The sequence below is a fragment of the Pleurodeles waltl genome, chromosome 7 (assembly GCF_031143425.1).
Source record: "Pleurodeles waltl isolate 20211129_DDA chromosome 7, aPleWal1.hap1.20221129, whole genome shotgun sequence".
NCBI lineage: Eukaryota > Metazoa > Chordata > Amphibia > Caudata > Salamandridae > Pleurodeles > Pleurodeles waltl.
In genome coordinates this window covers 1,347,859,643-1,347,881,313 of record NC_090446.1, presented here as the reverse complement: position 1 = coordinate 1,347,881,313, position 21,671 = coordinate 1,347,859,643, and the positions used below count along the sequence as shown (strand labels likewise).

Here is a 21,671-nt window from a genome sequence, read left to right as displayed (position 1 = left end):
CATGAAATGTTCTGATTGGTTACCAGGATAAGTTTATATTCCGAGAAAAGGGGCATCATTCTTTTAGGACCATTTGCACACTTCAGGTTGCATCGGTCCAGCATTCTCCAGTTCTGTCGTAAGAACATCTCCTCTTTCCGTGTGACTCCAAACAGTTGTAACAATTTGTAGGCAATTCAGACCCTGTTCCTGCATTACAAAACTTTTTACTTGCATTACATACTTCTACGCTTTGCTTCTCATGGGAACGCAATCTGAAAGAAGGTTTCCCATTAAGAAGAAACAGTTCAATACTTTTACATGAATGCGAAATGCAAGCTCTGTAGGCCTCAGTTATGCTTACACAAGGAAATATAAAATACATTTAAAAAGTACTCGTTAATAAACACACACATAATATGCAAACTCGTAAATTTATCAATATTAATATTCCATCAGAATAAATAAAACTATTAATTTAAAATGGAAAATCATTGTTATTCTATTATATTAGGTATAACGGAGAAGTGCATTTTCTCACTTGAACATATTTTCAAAGTCATTTATCTTTCATAAAGGACTAGAAAATCAAATTTCTTTCGATATTGGCTGTTAGTTTAGCATCTAAATGACATTTAAACATCTACTTTAATATTTTAGCATGGCCAAGCAGCACATCTCTTGCACTTGATCCACAAATCAACTGGACCCACAATGTCAAACAATGTGTTCAAATCTTCCCACAGGCTTTTTGAAAGTTTCACAGATTTGTCTGTCTGCTTGTGCCATTCCACTGGGTGCTCTCTCAGTCTCAGGTAATCATTTGTGAATGGCAGTATACCACTCCTACTCCAAAGTACATGCACATAACCTCCACCTGGTATTTCTGTCATCTGCATCATTTTCACATTATTGTCAACTTGATTTGCTCCAGCCGGAGACAAATTCTGCTTTGCTTTCTGATCTCTTTTATTTGCCTATCTGCCTTGCCATTTATCTAATGCTCCCCATGTTTGGATGAATGTAATTAATTCCTTAATGTGCATTCTCATTCCGAGCGAACTCATATTATAAATATCTTTGCTACTGAAGTCTAATCTGTAACTTCTTTTAAAGGTTACGATTTTTCTAAATCTACTTACGTATTTCTCAGCCAATTCTGCTAACTTCTCGTAAGTCAGTCTTGCATGTTGAGTAACATCTTTGCACATGAATCGCAATTCATTTTGGTGTATGTTTCCCATTACTCCATCTTGATCGTTCCCATAATTAATTAATTTCATTCTAATTTTAATCTGGGCACATTCATTTTTCTAACTCTCTCTGGTGTCTCTTCTGATCTAACATTACCTTTTGTTGCACCGGGCGGGCTCAGATTGTTTAAGCAATCAGTTAGCTGCTGTGCTGAAGGACCTTGCAAATGTTATTTCTCTGGGGCATATTTTGCGAGGTACTGCAATTTGCAGTTGTAATCTGATCCGGTATGGGCATGTAAAGAATTGGGGTTACTTGATGAAAGCTCAAATCAAATACTGGTCCTGCTTGATTTAACATCTGGTTTATATCTGCAATTCGTGTATGGGTCATAGTTGGGACAAAAGATGCTATTCTTTCCATCTCCAAATTGTTTGACTATACTGATCCCTGTATATCAATTGGTGACACCCATGCAGGTACAACTGGCGTTTCAGGAACTCCTGAAACATTCATTGACTTGATATTACTTACAGGGTTACCTGAAGCGTACAATGGAAGAACTGGACTTATAGTCAAGGGAACTGTTAGTGCATCTGGACCCATGAAATTTGTCCTGCATTCCAGTACTCCGAACTGTTAACACAGTACTGAAAGTCTGTCTTGTTTGACTCGCTGTAACATTTGACACTGTCTGCACTGGTGCATACATAGGCATAGTCTGGTTCTGATTACAATTTTGCGGTGGTGTAGTCACATTAGGGTGTCTTCACCATCTGGTCCACCTTAGAATTTGGCATTACCTGGTTCATAGCTGGACTTGTAATGGTCTGTGCTGTATTAACAGTTGGATCTGGCGGATATACTACGGGCACTTGTGTAACTAAATCTGCAAGTGCACTTTGACCTGTCTGATTCTGGGTCTGTGTAACTTGAGCAGTTGGCACATACAGGGCTACGTTCTGTACTGCTTTCTCAACTGAATGATGGAGAGGGACGATTTATCAGGAGCTGATTTATGAACTCATCTTTTGAAACACTCTTGTATGTAACTCTCTTTTCACCCTCATCTGCTGTCTGTTCTGCTTTTGCTGTTTGCTTCTTTCCTAGGTTTTGTACTCCCATCACCGTCTTCAGTAATAGCTGGCAACATTCTCACTCCATCTAGTATGACTGCTCTCCCCATTTTTTGTTCTTCATCCCATCTAGCTTCCGCTAATGTCTTAACTGCTCTCTGCATTCTATTAAAACATTTTGTGATATCTTTCAGTCTTGCAACAAGTTCCAAATAGCAAGGGCTTCAAATTGTGCAGGTCTTGAAGGAGGCTTTGATTCACACATTACTCTCCTCAAATTGTCTATAATTCTCAGATTAAATGTTCAATAACAAGGAAAAGCTAATGGACCCTCCTTCTTAGTTATTTTACACCATTGTTTAACCCACAAGTATGCTGAAACTTCCTTCGGCTCTGGCGTTCCTTCAGGTACTACTTTTTCGCCCTCTCTAACTGGAATAAACACATCTCTTCTTGACACACTTCTTAAAGCTTTGAAATGTCATTTTTGCACAAATTCCATTAATCACAATGAGTTTCGATCAATCAAGGAAGTAAATTCAGTCCTCAATCCTTTTTGCAAGCTGTTCTCAACCAATAGCAACATGGTACAGTGCGGCTTCACACTAAAGGACCTATACCAGCGCTGTACGAAATGACATCACACTCATTTCTCTCAGCGGCTGCAATCACTTCGATATTGTCTCTCACACAATCGCTCACTTCAAACCTAATGCAACATATTGTGAGGAAAAACCAACAACCTGTCTGCACACTACGAGTAGAAACTCAATCACTTTGAAAACTGTACAAACTACGCTTTCAACTTTGGCTTTCACAATTACGCAATGAGTGAAACTTGACCAGCAATACTCACTCTGGTTGATATAGGTCCTTCGTGTGTACTCAGGATTCACTAAATACCAACAACTCACACTCACGGAAAACTACTGGCACTGCCAATGGCAACTCATGACATGTACCTTGCTGCATTCAAAATAACCAAGTGTCTTTGACACTTGTGTGGTATCCCAGGATCTTATGCCTTGACTGACCCATCAACAACAACAACAGGCGTGAACATTTTTGAGCAAAAAACACCACAATCACTTTTAATAAGACAAATCTGCAAAACACTTCACAACATCACACTTCACCTCAATCCTCAAGCCAAAAGCACTGCAAGCGCAATTCCCTATTTATACTCAGGGAACATGTCTCCTGTACTCACAATGCTGGAACTTCCTCAATCTCTGGAACAAACCATGGTACGATTTACAGGATGGGCAACTTTTGGGCTGAGCAATGAAATGGGGTCAATCCTTTCTCCCTAACTATAAACACAAATATAGTTCCCCCTATTATGGGGCGAAATCATCCTCTTCTACCAAAACTGTGAACGCATTATTCATTCTTTGCCTGAATTAAATGCAGAACGAAGTCAATGGACCTTTTGACCCAGAAACATGTGTCGTGACCCATAAAACAATTACTTCAACACCACCCCAATAATTTAGATGATATGACAAATGTGGCCATAGATGGAAAACTGCAATCAGCAATCTAGTTCAAAGCTTTATTACAAACACAAGCTCAAAGACAATGTGTAAAACCAAGTTATTATGATACATATTAGACAAGTATTGCCCAAGGCGAGAAAATACGTTCAGCCGTCCTAACATAAAAAAAACTAAGCATTCAAGTCAATAATCATTGGCTGGGCACTAGTTAACCCTAGGGTTACTCAAATTAGGGAAATACATGTGTGGTAAGTAACACATGCAGGCAAACTACCAAAATACAAAATGGACAAAAATAATTTGGATATAGAATAGCTGGGGCTACTGGGCACTAACTAAGAAAACGTAAAAAAAGAAGCATCAGCATTGTGGAGTTTCTAACCTAAAATGGTCATGTTAAGGGGCAAGGGCAAATTGGAGAGAGGAAGATAACTCTCCAAGGGATACAGCATTTAGGGAATCTTCGTCAGCAAAGCATTTGGTCAGCAAGCATCAGAAAAGTGTCTGTCTTAGGTCAAGACAGGACTGCTTCAGCAGCTGCATCCATCCTCTTGTCTGAGCAAATCTCGATCAGCAGCGACATGTTAATCCACATGAAATGTTCTGATTGGCTACCAAGATAAGTTGATATATTACGAAAAAGGGGCATCATCCAATTAGGACCATTTGCAGACTTCAGGTAACAACAGTCCAACATTCTTCCCGGTCTGTCATGAGAACATCTCCTCTTTCCATGTGACTCCAAACGGTTGTACCAATTTGTATGCAATTCAGACCATGTTCCTGCATTACAATACTTTCAAGGACAATTGAACATAGCCCTTCCACAGTTAAACGATAGACTTTTTACAGATGTCACTTTGCTTTTCATGGGAACGACATCTGAACGAAGGTTTCACGTTATGAAAAAACAGTTCACTACTTTTACATGAATGCGAAATGCAAAGCTCTGTAGGCCTCAGTTATGCTAACACAAGGAAATATAAAATGCACTTAAAAAGTACGTGTTAATAAAATACACATATTATGCAAACTCTTAAATTCATCATTATTAATAATTCATCAGTATAAGTAAAACATTTAATGTAAAATGGAAGAGCTTTATTATTGCATTACATTAGGTATAACGGTGAAGTGCATTTTCTCACTTGCACATGTTTTCAAAGTAATTTATCTTTCCTAAAACACAAGACCATCAAATTTGTTTCGCTCTTGGCTATTAGTTTATAGTCTGAATTACATTTTAACATCAACTTTCACATTCTAGCATGTGATTTAAATCAAAAGGCACATATGCTGAACTGTGAAATACAAGCAAATAGCACATTTAAAATGTGTCTGTCAGTGCAGCTTTCTACATTAGCTTTTTTTTTTTTTACGTTTGTGAGCTTAAATTTGTCACAGTCTCCTGACTTCAGTGACATGAGGGACATAGCTAATATGTATGCTCTATCAGTTATGTGTCGTTGGCTTAGGAGATTATGTTGATATTCCTGATGCAGCCTAGCTGTGGTTTTACTCTTTGGTTCTACACTGCTGATGATCAGAATGGGGCTTAGCTTTTGTTCTCTGCCTTTATTGATTATGAGCATATTTGGATCTAGCTCAGATTCTATGTACTCCCAGCTGCTGTCCATGATTGAATAAGGGTGCATTCATACCTTTGTGCCAGGACACATTCAGGGTATGGGTTTCTTCCCTAACTGCCGGTGTTTGGGGTGTGGTCTACCTGTGGTTCCTTATATTAACTGCTGTTTACATTGGGTCCCATGGCAGTTCATCTACATGTGATCCCATGGCTGTTCATCTACATGGATCCCATCATGAATTTTATAGTAGTCCATAAAATTGAGACCTCCCTGGTGTACAGTGCCCAGTGACAGCAGGTGGCCAATTAAGTTATTAAGTGATGGTGAGCCTCGTGAGTTTCATACAAAATAGCACAATTTTTTTAAATCCCTCTGTCGGAGATGTGCAGAAAGGGACCATAGGAAACCTCATTTCAGGACTGTCATATGAACTCCAAATTTACAGCATCACACCCATCAAGAACAATGGGACATCTATCACTGTTTCTAATGCAACAACATGTAAGTTGAAAGTTATGGGTCCCTTCTTTGGGACGACTGTGCAGTATGACTTCCAATAATACCTCAAAAAAGCTATGTGATGATACAGTTTTGTGTTATTGCACAATGTTTGCCAAATGCTGTGGCCTCTTGAGAATTTTTTAGTGTATATGGAGGTTGGGGGTGTTCCCTGAGGATGATTGATTGGAAGTGGGAGGAGACCACACCTTGAGATATTTTGCCTTACCCCTTAGAGTGAAACCTGTATCATCTGCAGATAGCAGATTTTTCTGCTGGTGATGGCTTGGATAGGATCAGTTCTTGCAGTTTTCTAGCCAACCAATGTGTCAGACTGTTTCTAGATGCTGATGGGGTTGGAACCTGCAGCAAGTATCATATATTCCTAATTGACCACAATTTTAGGTACTTGGTTTGAGATGGACACTTGGCCGGCCAAAGCCTTCTACACTCTTCTGGATACTTTTGTCAAATGAGCCTTGCAGGAAAATGCTAGGCTGCCTTTGACAGTGTTTAAAAAGGAGAGTGCAGAAGACCTGAGCACAGAAGAAATTAATAACAGAACAAGGGCCATCAACCCCTAAATATATTTAAAAAGCAAAGCAACACATTTTGTGTCATGAAGATATATTTTTAAAAGTTAAGAATAGTGGAAAAAAGGCAAAATCTCATTGAAAAACTCCCTTATATCACATGTGTGAAAAAAACAACATGGCCACTGAAAGCAGAGATCTAGACCTATCCATCCATTCACATGGCTAGGCAGAGCCCAAATTAGGCAGATGTGTTATGTTATGTTAAGTAGACTTATATTGCACACAGCTACTCAATAGAGTGTTCTGGCGCATTAGCCGTGATCCAGAGCCATACATTAGACATTACTGATTGAAGATTCATGTTCCCAGCTGTTTATTAAAAGCAGATTGACAGGTCAAGATTCGTAGTTTTAATGGTAGCCTGTTCCAAGCCATCGCCCAGAGGAAGGCAGCATATCTACCTCCAATTCTGGCCTTCCGTACTCTTGGAATCACTGCCAATGCTTTATTTGCTGATCTCAGGTTGCAAGAAGGATGATGAAAACAAAATCTGGGTCTCAGGTAATTGGCCCCAGACAAATAAAGGGCTGTGTGTGTCAAAACTAGTGTTTTAAACAGAATCCTTTTCTTAACTGGCAGCCAGTGCAGCTCACGTAGGTATGGAGTGATATGCACTCTCATCTGTAGATGGAGAAGAAGGTGAGCTGCTGCATTTTGTACCATCTGAAGTTTATTCAGAAGATACTCTGGCAAACCCAGATAAAGTGCATTGTCATTGTAAAGCCTAGATGTAATAAGAGCCTGGATGACTGATTTTCTTGCTGGGAAAGGCAAAAGCTACAGCAACTTTCATAGCAAACACAGAATCCCAAAGCAGGTGCCAGCCACCGCCTTAATTTGATGCTTAAAGGATAGTTTGTTGTCAAATTTCACTCCCAGCTTCTTAACATTGTGACTTGTGAGTCCCGTGAGAGGAGCATTATTAGGCTAGAAAGATAACCAGCAATTAGGAGGCAGATCGCCAAACACAAGAATTTCAGGCTTCTCAGCATTACATTTAAGTTGGTTTTTAGTCATCCAGTAGAATACAGCCCCTAGACACCTTCTAATCTGGCTCATAGGGAGCTCACAGCCCTTCTCACAAGGGAACAGGACCTGCGTATTGTCAGCGTAAGAAATGACCTTAGCACCTAGAGATTGTGCGAGCCCAGCAACAGGGGTCAAATGTATATTAAAGAGTGTGGCACTCAAAGCTGATCCCCGTGGAACCCCCACTGACAGACCCTAAAATTAGGATGAAAAAGGCAGAATCCAAATCTGCTGACTGCGACCCTCTAAAAAAGAGTACAGCCATTTCAAGCCTTGACCAGAAATGCCCAGTGATGACATACACCTCAGGAGGCAAGCATGGGGAAACCGTATCATGGGGCAGCCGATAAGTCTAACCTAATCAGAACTGCCCTACCACCTCCATCCAGTATACCTTTGATATACTCGCTGACCGCCAGAAGTGGTGTTTCAGTGTCATACCTGGGTCTAAATCCTGATTGATGGGAATGTAGTAACTTATTGGATTTAAGATAACTGGAAAGTTGTTAGTATGTTTTCCAGAATCATGGAATAAGCTGGGAGCAAGGAGATGTGGCTATAATTTGCAGGAACCTCTGGATCTGGTGAAGGTTTCTTTAAAAGGGTAATGATTTTGGCTTGTATCCAACTGCTAGTAACCTTAGCAGAGTCCAGTGAGTAGTTCAGCACTTGACTAACTACCGTATTAATTACAGGTGCAGAGAATCCACATACTCTAGGTGGACATGGATCTGAGGGGGAGACAGATTTCAGAGCGCATAGCTGCTTTAAAGAGTCATCCAAAGAAATGGGTTCAAAACTGGAGAAGGATGCTTCCAAAATTGGTGATCTAGTCCATTGGATATCCATCAAAGCCTTCTTGCTTAGTGGAAAAGCTGAGAGAAGACTTACCTGGATGGATTGAATTTTTGATTGAAAGTAGGAGGCTAGTTGCTCACACCAACCTGTGGAGGATGGTTGATGGTAAGATGTCGCGAGTAGGGATGAGAAACATTTTAACTATGTGCTCTCACAGTGACTGAATTTATGTCAATATTTTGTATAACATTCTTAGCCTTATGACTGTGAATATTAAATTCTGAAGCAATATGTAAAAAAACGTCCAGGAGAATGCATATAGCTTTTTTGACCTGACTGATGATGGTCAATATGAAGTCTGGCTTTGGTTTTCAGCGGAATGAGGCTGGATCATGGTTGGGATTAATTGCCCTCTGTTGATAGTTACCTGCCTGTTGCTGTTGGTTCATTGCTGATGGTCAGGTTGGTTAGGATGTAGTGTGGCTAAGGATCTCTTTTTTTCAATGACAATGCTTATCATGAGATTTGATGAGGTTCTGCACTGCTCCTGTCGATGGCAAGGATGGAGTTTAGCTTTGATCCTCTACCCTCATTGATTATGATCGGATTGGTATATATATTTTGTTGGAAACGGGCATCTTTGGTGTGGTATTCCTCCAAATCCTTTGCTTTCTGTAGCTGAACCAGTTTTTGTTGGCTTTAGGATTTAGTGCACTTTACTCTTGCTAAAAATTGTTTGCGCTCTCCTTTCAAGGATGGTAAATTTGGTATTTGCCTGATTAGTACACTTAATTTACTTATAAGTCCTTAGTGTACAGTGCTAGATGCACACCAGGGCTGTAAATTAAATGCTACTGCTAGGCTGCAGCACCAATTGTGCCACCACTAAGGTAGAGCTGTAAAACATGTCTCAGGCCTGCCATTGCAGCCTATGTGTGCAGTTCTAAAAATACAATTTTGACCAGCAAAGTAAACTTTTTGCCGGACCAAAACCTTCCTATTTAATTCTTATAAGTCACCCTTAAGGTAGGCCCCAAATTGAATTCTCATTGGGCAGGATGCATGGTATTTAAACCGCAGGACATGTGTATTTAAAGTTTGACATGTCTACATGGCCTAGTAGAGAAAAAACCTCCTACCTCGTTTTTGACTTTGGCAAGGATGTCTCTCCCATAGAAAGGTACTGTTTTACATTATAACACTGTATATTTCAGAACTAAAACTAGGACTTACTAGAACAATGATTTCAAGACTTACTGTATTAGGAATTTAAAACCCAACCTCATGGTCAAGTTGGATTTCAAATTACTATAGTGAAAAGTCCACTTTTAGAAAGTTGGTATTTTTCTGCCAAAGCCTAATCTGCCATTTGGCCACTACTATATGTGGGGTCACCTGACTGTTAATGGCTTTCTACTGATGTGTTTTACCCCAACCCCTCCTCCCCCCAACAGTGGTCAAAAGACCTGGGTGTGGAGAGGTGAAGGTCTTCTCTGTGCTGGGGAGGAGCTGAGCCCCTACCCTGATTTCACTGCAAAGAGTCACCTGGAGGCTGAATCAACCCCTTCCTGACTTCTGAAGAAGTCTACCCTGTCACTGGTACATGCAACTCACCTGGGTGTGCCTGCCCTTTGCTTCACTAGTCACACTGGAGCCAAACTCAGGGGAAGGAAATAGGTGACCACTACCAGTTTCAGAGTTTGACAAAGGGGAATTTCCCACCCACACACTGCTGGCACTGGCCATAAAAGTGGCACCCCCAGAAACTGAAGTCAGAACACGCCTGAGTACACTCAGTAGAAGGATTGCCTTGCTGTTTGAAGATGGACGATTGGACCTCCTTGCTTTGAACCCAGGACCCAAAACTTGACTCCTAGGGTCAACTGGCCGACCTCCTGTTTAAGGTGCAGGGACACAATAAGCTTACAGAGGGCTTTCCTGCTTTCCAGCTGAGCAGACCCAAGTGGCCTGGACCTTGTCTGTGCTGCTGGCTTCTGTGGCAGTGGGACTTCATTCCCTAGTGCTCTCATCAAAGTCCTGGATGTCAGAATGAACTCCTGCCTTCCTAAGCAAAAGCTTCACCAGTCCCGATACCAAGCGCCACCTGACAGAGCAGCACCAGACAGACATTGTCAACTGATTCTTGCACCAAACAGCACCTGATCAACAAAGCTTCAACTAACTTTTATATCGAGCACCACCCAATCAAGAACTTGGACTCTGAAGTGTGCAGCGCCCCAACCAACACTGAACAGCTCCAATACATTGTATGGTGGCTCCTCATCTACGCCTAGTCCCTCTAACTGGATCCAATGTTTTGTCAGACTCCAGCAAAGACTTTTGAGCCCCATATAGACCTTTTCAGCTAGACTTTCCTGGCCCCCATATCCAACACACTCCCTATCGTGGTTGGCCTGAACTTCTGATTTTGACCCCGTCTAGCACAGGGTCAAACCAGGGTTGACACTTTCTTTTGGCGCACTTTTGCCTAAAAATTTGGAAACTCATAACTTCTGTTCCAGTGATTAGATTTTTGTCATTTCTGGTGTCATTCCACTTGGTGAAATGCCCTCTATTTTTCTAAACTGGTTTGAGATTGTGCTTATGTTGTGTTTTCACTTTATTACTGCTTGAGTAGTGCATAAATATGTCACACATTGACTCTATTTGAAGCCTGACCAGTTTGGGCCAAGTTACCAGAGGATTACGCACAGGTTTATTTAGTGAATTTTGTGGTTCACCCTGACAAGGTTTGTGATTATTATTAGTGAGTTCTCAACCCCTTCAAGTAATAACCCAATTTTTTTTACAGCTTTGCTGCTGTGTTCTTCCCTGTGCTGTCCATGACTAAAACAGGCTGTGGATCTCTCCCTTCTCTTTTGTGTGGCAGGACATGTTCAGAGTGTGGGCTTCTTCTCTAACTGCTGATGTTTTGCCTGGGGTCTGCCTGTAGTGCCATATGTTCACTGCTGATTATCCGAACAGGCTCTTGCTCTGTGGTATGATTTGTATTGTCAGGATAGACATTGGTTCAGGTTCCCTGCTCTCACTGCCTGTGGTCCTGATGAAGGTTTGCTCTGATTCTGTTGTCTCCACTTACAGGCAGTAAGGGGGCTAGTTTTTCTCAGCTACTGTAGTTCATGATTTTGCTGGGAGGTAGTTCTCTAGTCTTACGTTTGACAATTAGGTTGGGTCTGGCACAGGTTCTTTGAAATGCGTGTAATGATTAGCCTGGGTTCCTGGCTATTTTTCTCTGCTTTGATTACTGATTTTCACCCTCTCACTCCTGAAGTTGAAGCTTGGACACAGATCCCTGTTCTCACTGCAGATCTTGAGCAAGGATGGTAAGTGTAATTCTTGGATATGCTTCTGGCTGTCCCAGTGGGTCTGGCTGGTGTTTTTTCTGACAATGACCTGGATGGGTACGGCTTTGATTTTGTGGTTGCTGCTGATGGGCAGGTGGGAACTTGACTCTGCTTCTCCGTTGACAGTTCTAATGTGGTCCGGTTGTGATTCTTTGCTCTAACTATGGTTATGTTGGCTGTGGCGAAATATATACAGTGGTTGTACTCTGACATAAACCCCAACCCTCCATGCTGATACTACTGAAAAGCACTAAAAAGGCTCCCAGACCAGTAAGCATTAGAGAAGACTGGGACAAAATGCGAAGGCTGCAGTGAAGCTGTGGTGCAGGGTTAGACGGATCCAAAGAAGAAAGTTGCATAAAGATGCTTTTACCATGAAGGCAAAAATACTGCTTCAGCAGGGCAACATAAGGCAGTAAGTGTAGATTTAAGGGAAAGTAGTTCTAAGCATTTACATATATCCATATGTTTACTTGACAACAAAATCTTACTACAAGAGTCCACTTACTGACTCCTCTTAAAATGGGTAATGACAATCCACAGGACACCCAGATACTGCTTTACAGCATGAGAAGAGAAGGGCATCACTGCTGGAGGGAACAAGAGCGCAATAACACCAATTGAAGGAGACAAAATCCCCCTAAGCCCTAACACAGACCCAGAGGAAGGAAACATTGATCAGGAAAGTGGGCGGGCTGTGGCTCTTTCCTCCCATTGCTGGTGGTCAGGGTGTGCTCTTGATGTGGTTTTGTGCTCTCACTTCCGATTGTCAGGCTGTTGTCTGTGGGTTTGTGCTGTTGTTGCTGCTGAAATGAGCTCCATCTAGATGTAGTTCTGTGCTCTGTGCCAGTGGGCAATCATAAAGCAAGCTCATCTAAACCTCACCCCTTTTAGCCCTTCGTTTCTTCATTTATTAACAATGTTAAAAATGTTATTATTTTCTTCTCAACTCTTGTTGTTGGCATGTCCAAGTAAACCTATGTTTCTTCTTGCTGATGCTTAATATAGATGTTGGTGAGAGCTCTACTGACTTTTTCAGTGGCTGCAATGGATCCATGACTTTATAATTCAGTTATGTCTTAAATGTTCAAGGTTGTATTACAGCTTAGAAAGCATTCTCAGTACAACAGCAGGAGAGAGGAAAGGGGTATACACACGCTTATTCTTCGTAGATGTTCCACATTGGAAGGGTCAGCATTTAAAATGAATACGTTCAAAAATTTGGTTCAGAAAGGCTTCCTCTGATTTCTTGCTATATGACCCCCTTCACTCAGTGCTACTTATTTCCTGTTGTTTTGTTTTAGTGCCCTCGCCTGTCATCAACTTCACTGTAGCCAATAAAAATGAGACCTCCCTGACACTACAGTGGACAGCGCCCAGTGACAGCGGCAAGGCCAACTATAGTTATCAAGTGACAGTGAGCGTCTCGGGCAAGGTGCAAAGTAGCACTAATTTTTCAAATCCCTCTGGCGGAGATGTGAAGAGAGGAACCATAGGAAGCCTCGCTCCAGGAGTACCGTATGAACTCAGCATTTACAGCATCACACCCAATGGTGTCAAGAGCAATGCAGTATCTATCACTGGTGCTAATGCAACAACAGGTAAGTTGAATGTCATGGATCGATGTTTTGGGGAGAACTATATTGTTTGACCGCTAATAATACCTCGTAAAAGCTGTGTTATTTTATAGTTTTGTCACTGCATAATGTTTGCAAATTTCTGTCTCTCTTACATACAATAATCTGAAGGTTATGGCTGGAGTTACAGACTTGTGACCTTTTGCCTAACCCTTTGAACTATGACCAGTATCATCTGCAGGTAGCAACTTTTTCCACTGATAATGGCTCTGGTTGTGGGCAGTTCTTGCAACCATCTGCCCAACCAGTGTGTCAGACTTCTTCCAGATCCTGATGCAGTAGGTAGCACCAACACATATCATGTATTCCATATTGAGCATGATATTGGGTATTTGGTTTGAGTTGGAAACCTGTCTGGGTTCCTTTGTCAAATAGATGTACTATGTAAATGCTAGGCCGATCAACGGTTTGACAGTGTTTTGAAGAGTAATAATTTATTTTTTTAGGTCTGACAGGATTAGAAGCAGAAACCCATCCCATGAAACGAACAAATAACAGAACAAAACCCAACAACCTTTGAACATTTTTAAATAGCAAAGCTGTTGATCTTGATATTTTGCATCATATAGATGAATTTTTTCCCAAAATAAAAATAGAGAAAATGGGCAACACCTCAATGGGACTTTATGCCACTTGTGTTGAATGAATTCAGCAACGCCTTTCCATGCATTGACCTAAATACACAGAGCACACATTAAGTGAATGTGTGATTACAGTGAATGATTTTATGTTACTGGTTTGTATTAGCCTGATGACATGGAGTATTTAAAACCCTGTAGCTGAATGAAGAAAATGGGTCAAGAGAATGAGTCTGGCTGTTCTAACTGATTATGGCCAATATATGGTCTAGCTGGGGTTGTCAACAGATGAGGGTGGGACCATGATAGCAATTTATTGCTGTTTGATAATGCCCACCACGTTAGTTGATGTGTCATCACTGTTGATGGTTAGGACGTAGTGTGGCTGAGATTCTCAGTTTTCATTATTGATGTTATGTATATTTCTAAAGTGCACTACCACCAACGATGGTGTCCTGGCACTGAGCATGTGTGTCTGCATAGCCGTGTCTATGGTAGGTTGCTTAATTGAAAAGTCAGTTCTACAGCCTCTTGCTGAATTCAAGAAAAAAGTAGGAGGCTCTGATTTTGAGTGAGAGGTTCGTCCCACACGAGGAGCGATGTAAGAGAATGCCTGACCTCCTGATCTGGTTCTGGGTAGGGGTGGAATATAAGCGAATAGGAGCCCTGCGGAGCAGAGGTATCTAGGTGGTTGGTGGAAGGAGGTACAACTTCAGGTTGGTTCAAATAGGTGGAAACTAAATTATGTAGTGCTTTGAATGATGTATGTGAGGAGTTTGAAGTGAGTGTGTTTGTGTATCAGAAGCCATTTGAACTTCCTGAGATGTGTTGTGTGAGTTCTCTGTGGGAGGTGAGGATGAGTCTGACTACTGCGTTCTGGATGGTTTGTAGTCGTCTAGTGAGTTTTTTGGTGATTCTGGTGTAGGGGTGTTCCCTTAATCAAACTTACTGGTGATGAGCATGCGAGTGATGGTTGTTCTATGGTTGTTCTAGTGTTGCTTGGGAGTCATTTGAAGATATTTCTCAGTATTGTCAGAGTGTGGAAACAGAATGCAATAATGGCGTTCACTTGTGCAGTCATGTCCAGTTTGCTGTTGATGATGATTCCTGGCGTGTCTGTGTCCGAGTTATGCCAGCTAGCAGTTGGAGTACCATGATGAAGAGTTCTTGGCGAAGAGTTTTGTCTTGTTGTTGAGCTCAAAACAGTTGACTTTCTTCCAGTTAGTGACTTAGGTTATGCAGACAGTGAGGTTATTTCTTTTATTGGGGGTCTTGCCCGAGAGTGAGAGTTGGGTGAATGCATTTTTCATCCTTCACAGGAATCAAATGCACAATGATGTTGACAGACCTGTTGACCCAGAAAGATGTGTGGTGAACCATAGAACAATTACTTCAACACCACCCAAATAATTTAGAGATGATTACCAATATGTCCACAGAAAGAAAGCTCCAATCAGGAATATAGTTCTAATTTTATTACAAATGCAAGCTTAAAGTCATGTAGACTATGCCGAAAACCAAGTTACAAGAATACATAATCACCAAGGTTGTCCAAGGTGACGAAATAATTTCAGGCATTCTAACATCAATAAAACTAAGCATTCAAGAAGAATGATACTGAAAGTAAACAGAAATATCTGAGACAGAGAAATCATGTGGTGCTCAGATTGCATGATCATTTAATCAATTCAAATTCGATCAGGTCCATAATCACTGGCTGGGCACAGGTCAACCCTACTGCTAACAAAATTAGGAAACTACATGTATGATGAGTAACACACGTGGGCAAAATGCAAAAAGGAGAAAAATAATTCAGAAAATAGAATAACTCGGGTTACTGGGCACTAACAAAGAAAAAGAATCGTCAGCATTGTGGAGTTTCTAACCTAAAAGGGTCATGTCAAGGGCCGAGGGCAAATGGCAGAGAGGAAAATAACTTTCCAAGGGATAGGGGATACAGGGAATCTTCCTCAGCAAAGCATCTGGCCAGCAAACATCAGGAAAGTGTCTGTCTCAGGTCAAGACATGACAGCTTCAGCATCTACATCTCTCCTCTCCTCTGAGCAAAGGTCAATCAGCAACAACATATTAATCCACATGAAATGTTCCGTTTGGCTACCAGGATAAGTTGATATCATGAAAAAGGGGCATCATTCTTTTAGGATCATTTGTACACTTCAGGTTGCAACAGTCCAACATTCTCCCAGGTCTTTCATGAGAACATCTCCTCTTTCCGTGTGACTCCAAACGGTTGTAACAATTTGTATGCAATTCAGACTGTGCTCCGGCATTAAAATACTTTCAAGAACAACTGAACACAGTTCTTCTACAGGAACGAAATCTGAAAGGTTTCTCGTTATGAAGAAACAGTTCCATACTTTTACATGAATGTGAAATGCAAGCTCTGTAGGCCTCAGTTATGCTAACACTAGGAAAATATAAAATGCATTTAAAAAGTACTTGTTAATAAAACACACATAATATGCGATCTCATAAATTCATTGTTATTCTTATTTCATAGTATGGCTAAAACCATTTATTAAAAATGGGAAAATCATTATTATTGCATTATATTAGGTATAACGGAGAAGTGCATTTTCTCACTAAGCATATTTTCAAAGTCATTTATCTTTCATTAAGCACGAGAAAATCAAATTTGGTTTAATATTGGACATTAGTTTAGAGTCTAAATTACATTTTAGCATCAAATTTAACATTTTAGCTTGCGATGTAATTAGAAAGGCACATATGTCGAACAAATAGAAGCAAATAGCACATTTAAAATGCATGCTGGTGTGTTAGACCTGGCATCCTTGGCATGGTTTCCCTTTCATTTTGCCTCTGCCTACTGTATTTTTGACTGTGTGCTGGATTTCGTTTTTGCTGGTTTTGGTACTCTCTGCACTTTACCACTGCTGATCAGTGCTAAAGTGCCAGTGTTTCCTGTGTAAATTGTGATTATGATTGGTCATAATTAGCATCTTTGATTTACTAGTCAGTATCTAGTGTAGTGCACCATGGGTGCCTAGTGCCTGTAAATCAAATTCTACTAGTGGGACGGATGCGAGTGGCCGGGACCACATGGCCCAGGTAATTTGCGGCAGAAGCCGCCGTCATTCTCCCAGCGACATCGGGCGGTTTATAGCTAACTGCACCTTCCCGCTGCATGGGACGCGAGGGGCCGGGACCTCAAGGCCCAGGTAACTTGCGGTAGGAGCCACCATCATTCTCCCAATGCTATCAGGCGCCTTATAGCTGACTGCACCTTCCTTCTGCGCGGGACGCGAGGGTCCGGGACCACAAGGGCAAGGTAAGTTGCAGCAGGAGCCGCCGTCCTTCTCCCGGTGCCATCGGGCGCCTTATAGCTGACTGCGCCTTCCCGCTGCGCAGGACACGAGGGACCGGGACCAGAAGGCCCAGGTAACTTGCGGCAGGAGCCACTGTCATTCTGCCAGCGCCATCGGGCGCCTTATAGCTGACTGCACCTTCCGCTATAAGGTGACGTGCGGGCCATGCTCGGGCTGCACCCGGGCCAAGGTGGGGGCCCATCACGTGCCCGTCAGTGTCAGGAAGAGGCAGGGCAGGGCCACTACGCTTAGCCCTTCTCTTTGCCACCACTGACTCTTGATCAGTCAACTATTAGAGTCACTTATAGTTGCTATGCTTGTCATAACTAATCTCTACTGACCCAAGCAGGGTCGAGCAATTACTCGCGGATTTTAGGACTGATTGAGGGCTGATATCATGGTGAAGCGGAAGGCAAAAGACAGCCCCCAGGGAACAGAGCGTGCTAAAAAGAAAATTTTGAGACACTCAGCAGAGAATTGTACGTTAGCAGAAATTGATGAACTAATTCACGAAGTTGAAGGGCTGCTTGTACATAAAGATAAATGTCCAGATAAGGCGGCCAAAGGACTGCTGCAGAAGAAGATGGTAAAAGAACACACTCATAAGGGCATTAGACCGTTTCTCAAACAGTTTAATAGCGAAAGAGCTATAACCTCTATGAATAAACGTGGTATAATCACTACCCAGTTTCCCTCTGTACCCAAAATAACATCTAAGGAACAACCTGAACTAGCCCAAAATATTCACACTGGGGACCAAGCAATATTAATAGCTTCATCTATACTTAGTATAGATTGCTCAAATAGATCTGAGGTACTGGATACCATGGCAATAGAACCCAATGACTTAAGGACCTTAGATACATTTAAAATCCCACCCACTGTAGGCAGTAATTCCATAGGTGAACAATTACATTTCCTTAAGGGTGAAATTGTAAGTCTCCAAAAGTGTATGGAGTGACTGGCAAAGTATTTACATACCAAACTGGATAAGCTAAATATACTGGCAGGGGTAATAAATGATACATTAGAAGTATTACAAAAAGATCTGACCCAGGAAGGATGCAACGGGATATTGTCCCAAATCAATCTCTCCATGTGACCGCAATCAACAGCGCTAACGAACCTAGTCAGAAAAGAGTAGGAACGCCTTCCCTTAGCTCTATGACTTATTAGGACAGACAGCACCAAGATCAATGTGCATTATTAGGGTCAGAGCCACCCTCATACAGCTCGAAGATTCATAGAGCAGGACCCCTAAACAGCCAGGTTGACACAAATAGAAGAAGAGGTCCACATTTTACACATGGGAAGATACATGACATCTCTATGGTCAATGTCCCCAGTCAAATAACTGATAGAAGGGAAACACGAGAAATGCTTATCAATAAAGCAATACATTGAATAACATACGAAAGGCTGTAGGTCGGTCATTAGAGAAGACATTGTCTTTGCTACTCACCTCAATAGTAACAACAGTTGGGACACAATAAGACTGGGGCTAAGGTCAAAACATCTGGTGGAAGGCTTACTATCTCTTGACCTAAGATCTCAACCCACTATATTCTCCCAAATAACCCTCAAATTACAGGACCCAAATGAGAACGGTCCACCACCTAATCCCACAAACTGTATGCCTCCCTCTTACCATCAGACAAATCCCTTCTGGATGGGTCAGGAAGCTGACCTGAATGAGATTGATTGACTAAGGGGATATGGGAGAAAGGTAATGCTTCATAACATCAGTACAGACGGGGATCGGGGCCACATAGAAGGGCAAACCTCGATAAGGCCAGTTGACACCCCTGAGATTACCATGTGGAAATCTCAGTTGGGAGGTGGGGCAAGATATAACTAGGGAAGAACAAGCCACCATGAATTTAGTACAAAGACCAGAGAGATATGGGAGGAAGATAGTGCCCCATAACATGAGTGCAGATGAGGATCGGGACTAAATGGAAGGGTCAACCTTGAAAAGACCAGTCAATACCTTTGAGATTGCCAAGTAGAATCCTCAGTTGGGTGGGGGGGCTATAACTAGGGAAGAACAAGCCATTAAGGATCTAGTACAAAGACCAGAGGGAGACCTGCCATGGGGGGATCAAATAAAATTATTGTCCTGGAATATAGCCGGGCTAAGAGCTAAACTTTTAGATCCAGAGTGGGGATGCTTTATAGATCAGCATCACATAATACTCCTGCAGGAGACTTGGGCAATCGAACCAGTGCATAGATCTGTGTTTATAACATATAGGCCCTCATTATGTACTTGGCGGTGTGGGCCGCCTTGCAGGCGGTGGCAGTGCAGGGGCCCCTGTGCAGAGCCCCGTCGCGCAGGTCACTGCCCGATTTACGGGCAATGATCTGTGCGACGGGTGCAGCTGCACCTGCCGCACAGAGGCATTGAAGGCAGCTCCATGTGGAGCCGCCGGCAATGTCCCGGCCAGGCATTCTGCTGGGCCGACGGGAGGAACCAATGTTTCCGCCCGCCAGCCCAGCAGAATGTCCATTAAATGGCCGGCGAGGTTTCAAGGGGGCTGGTGGTCACTGGAAAGACCTCCAGCATGAACACGGCGGTGTAAACCGCCGTGTTCATAATGACCCCGATAGTGTAGAAGCCACTCCCTCATCTTCTGGGAGGGCTTCAGGAGGCTTACTGGTCTGGCTTCAACTGGATCTGCTCCCTGCCTTTAAATTAATTCCATCTGAGAGTAGAGGCTTATTAGGCCTTGAAATCAGAAGCGCTACCTGCTACCAAACAAAACCAATAGCTATTGTGAATATATACCTAAGATCTATCTCGCCCACTAGCTTCTCCCCCGTGGTGGATCAACTTTCAAATCTGATAGATATATTTCAGGGGAATTCGTTGAAAATAATAGCGGGGGATTGCAACGCCACAATAACAATGGAGATGGGAAGGGAAAGAAGGGAGATTTATTCACCTCATATATTGGTAAGACCTAGCTCCCCTAGGGTTAAGGGGAAAAAGCCACCGTATGTAGCCTTACAAATGGCTGGCTTGATCTTGAGTCATGGCATGAGGGTAGTAAACGCTAATACCAAATCTGACATCCCTCAGCGTCCAACTTTTCAAAGGGGCCTGGCAACAAGTAACATAGATTACATTTTTATAGACCAGCTTTTATGTCCATTTTTAATTGATATGGAAACTGTGCTAAGAACGGACAGCGACCACCATGCTTTAAGTCTTAGGATGAATTGGACCCCCTTTGAGAACTCAGACTTGAACCCAGTAATTAAAGTTGATGTGCTTCAGGCCTGCAATAACTTGAGGAATATAAAGTGGTCAGTGATAATGAATGACAACATGGTCTTAACACGCATTTACAATGTTTTTGAGAATATATTAACCAAGGCAATCAGTGAGGAAGTGAGGGGGGGATTTTCCCAAATCTCCATACCCACCTGATGGAACAATTGAGCAAGTTTTTTGTAAAAGAAGTTAAGAATCGATAGTAAGGGAAAACCTCTACCGTCCTGTTACACTAAAGAATGCAGACTGGCCAAAGGTAGATTACCGAGTGCTCTTAAGGAGGAAGGTCAGGAGCAAATAAGAAATGCTAGAAGGAATTATATAACTATTCTGCTAAAGGCTAGAAAAGATTGGGCAATCCAGAATTGGGTAGAAATAGCAGATGCTCAATACTGAGAAAGCTTTCTGGAAGCTAGTATCACTAGGAACTCACATTCTTGACAATCATATGGCATTAACTGTCCCACCCAAGAAATGGGTCGCACATTTTGAGAGCTTATATGCAATGAAGGAGAAGGGAATAAGGGAAACTGCTGTGTTATATAATAAAAGTTTGGATGACAGCAGTAATCACATAGCTCTATGCAATAGCGTATTAGAGTTAATGACCTTTACCCTAGCTGAAACATATAATGCTATAAAACAGGTTAAAAAGGCAAAGGCACCCAGGCTGGATGGTATCCCTGGCGATGTATACATTTCTTAACCCAAGGTCTGGGCTTCGTACCTCATTGCCCTGAGTAATGCCATATTGAAGGGGGAGGGGATTCCACCATCTTTGCAAGGAGCAGTTATTATCTCCATATACAAAAAGGGGAACAAAGGCGAGCCATCTATATACAGGCCCATAGACCTAAAAGACACAAGCGAGAAAATATTTTGTAGGCAGGTGTTGATGAAGCTTCAGTCCTGGCTTAACGATAATACAATCCTTGAAGACGCCCAGGCAAGCTTCAAGACAGGTGTCAGCACAGTGGACCAGGTCTTTAGCTTTATGACACTATGTTGGAAATATGTCACATTGAAGAGTAACCATCTATACATAGACTTCTTAGATCTTCGAGGGGCTTTTGACCTGGACCCAAGGGATAAACTTTGGGAGGTCCTAGGATTATATGGCAGACCCAAGGACCTCGTACGGCTACTGAGAACATTACATAAGGACACTTATGCCAGAGTTAGATGGAATGGGGGTGCGACCTTACAACT

General features: G+C 42.1%; 1 protein-coding gene across 1 annotated transcript in view; it reads left to right on the top strand.

The window, feature by feature from the left end:
- Positions 1-21,671, top strand: part of PTPRH (protein tyrosine phosphatase receptor type H) — a 634,102-nt gene that overhangs the window by 422,488 nt on the left and 189,943 nt on the right. Inside the window, exon 12 of the mRNA XM_069200757.1 lies at positions 12,928-13,224. Within this exon, the coding sequence (XP_069056858.1) occupies positions 12,928-13,224 (297 nt within the window). The remainder of the gene's footprint in view (positions 1-12,927; positions 13,225-21,671) is intronic.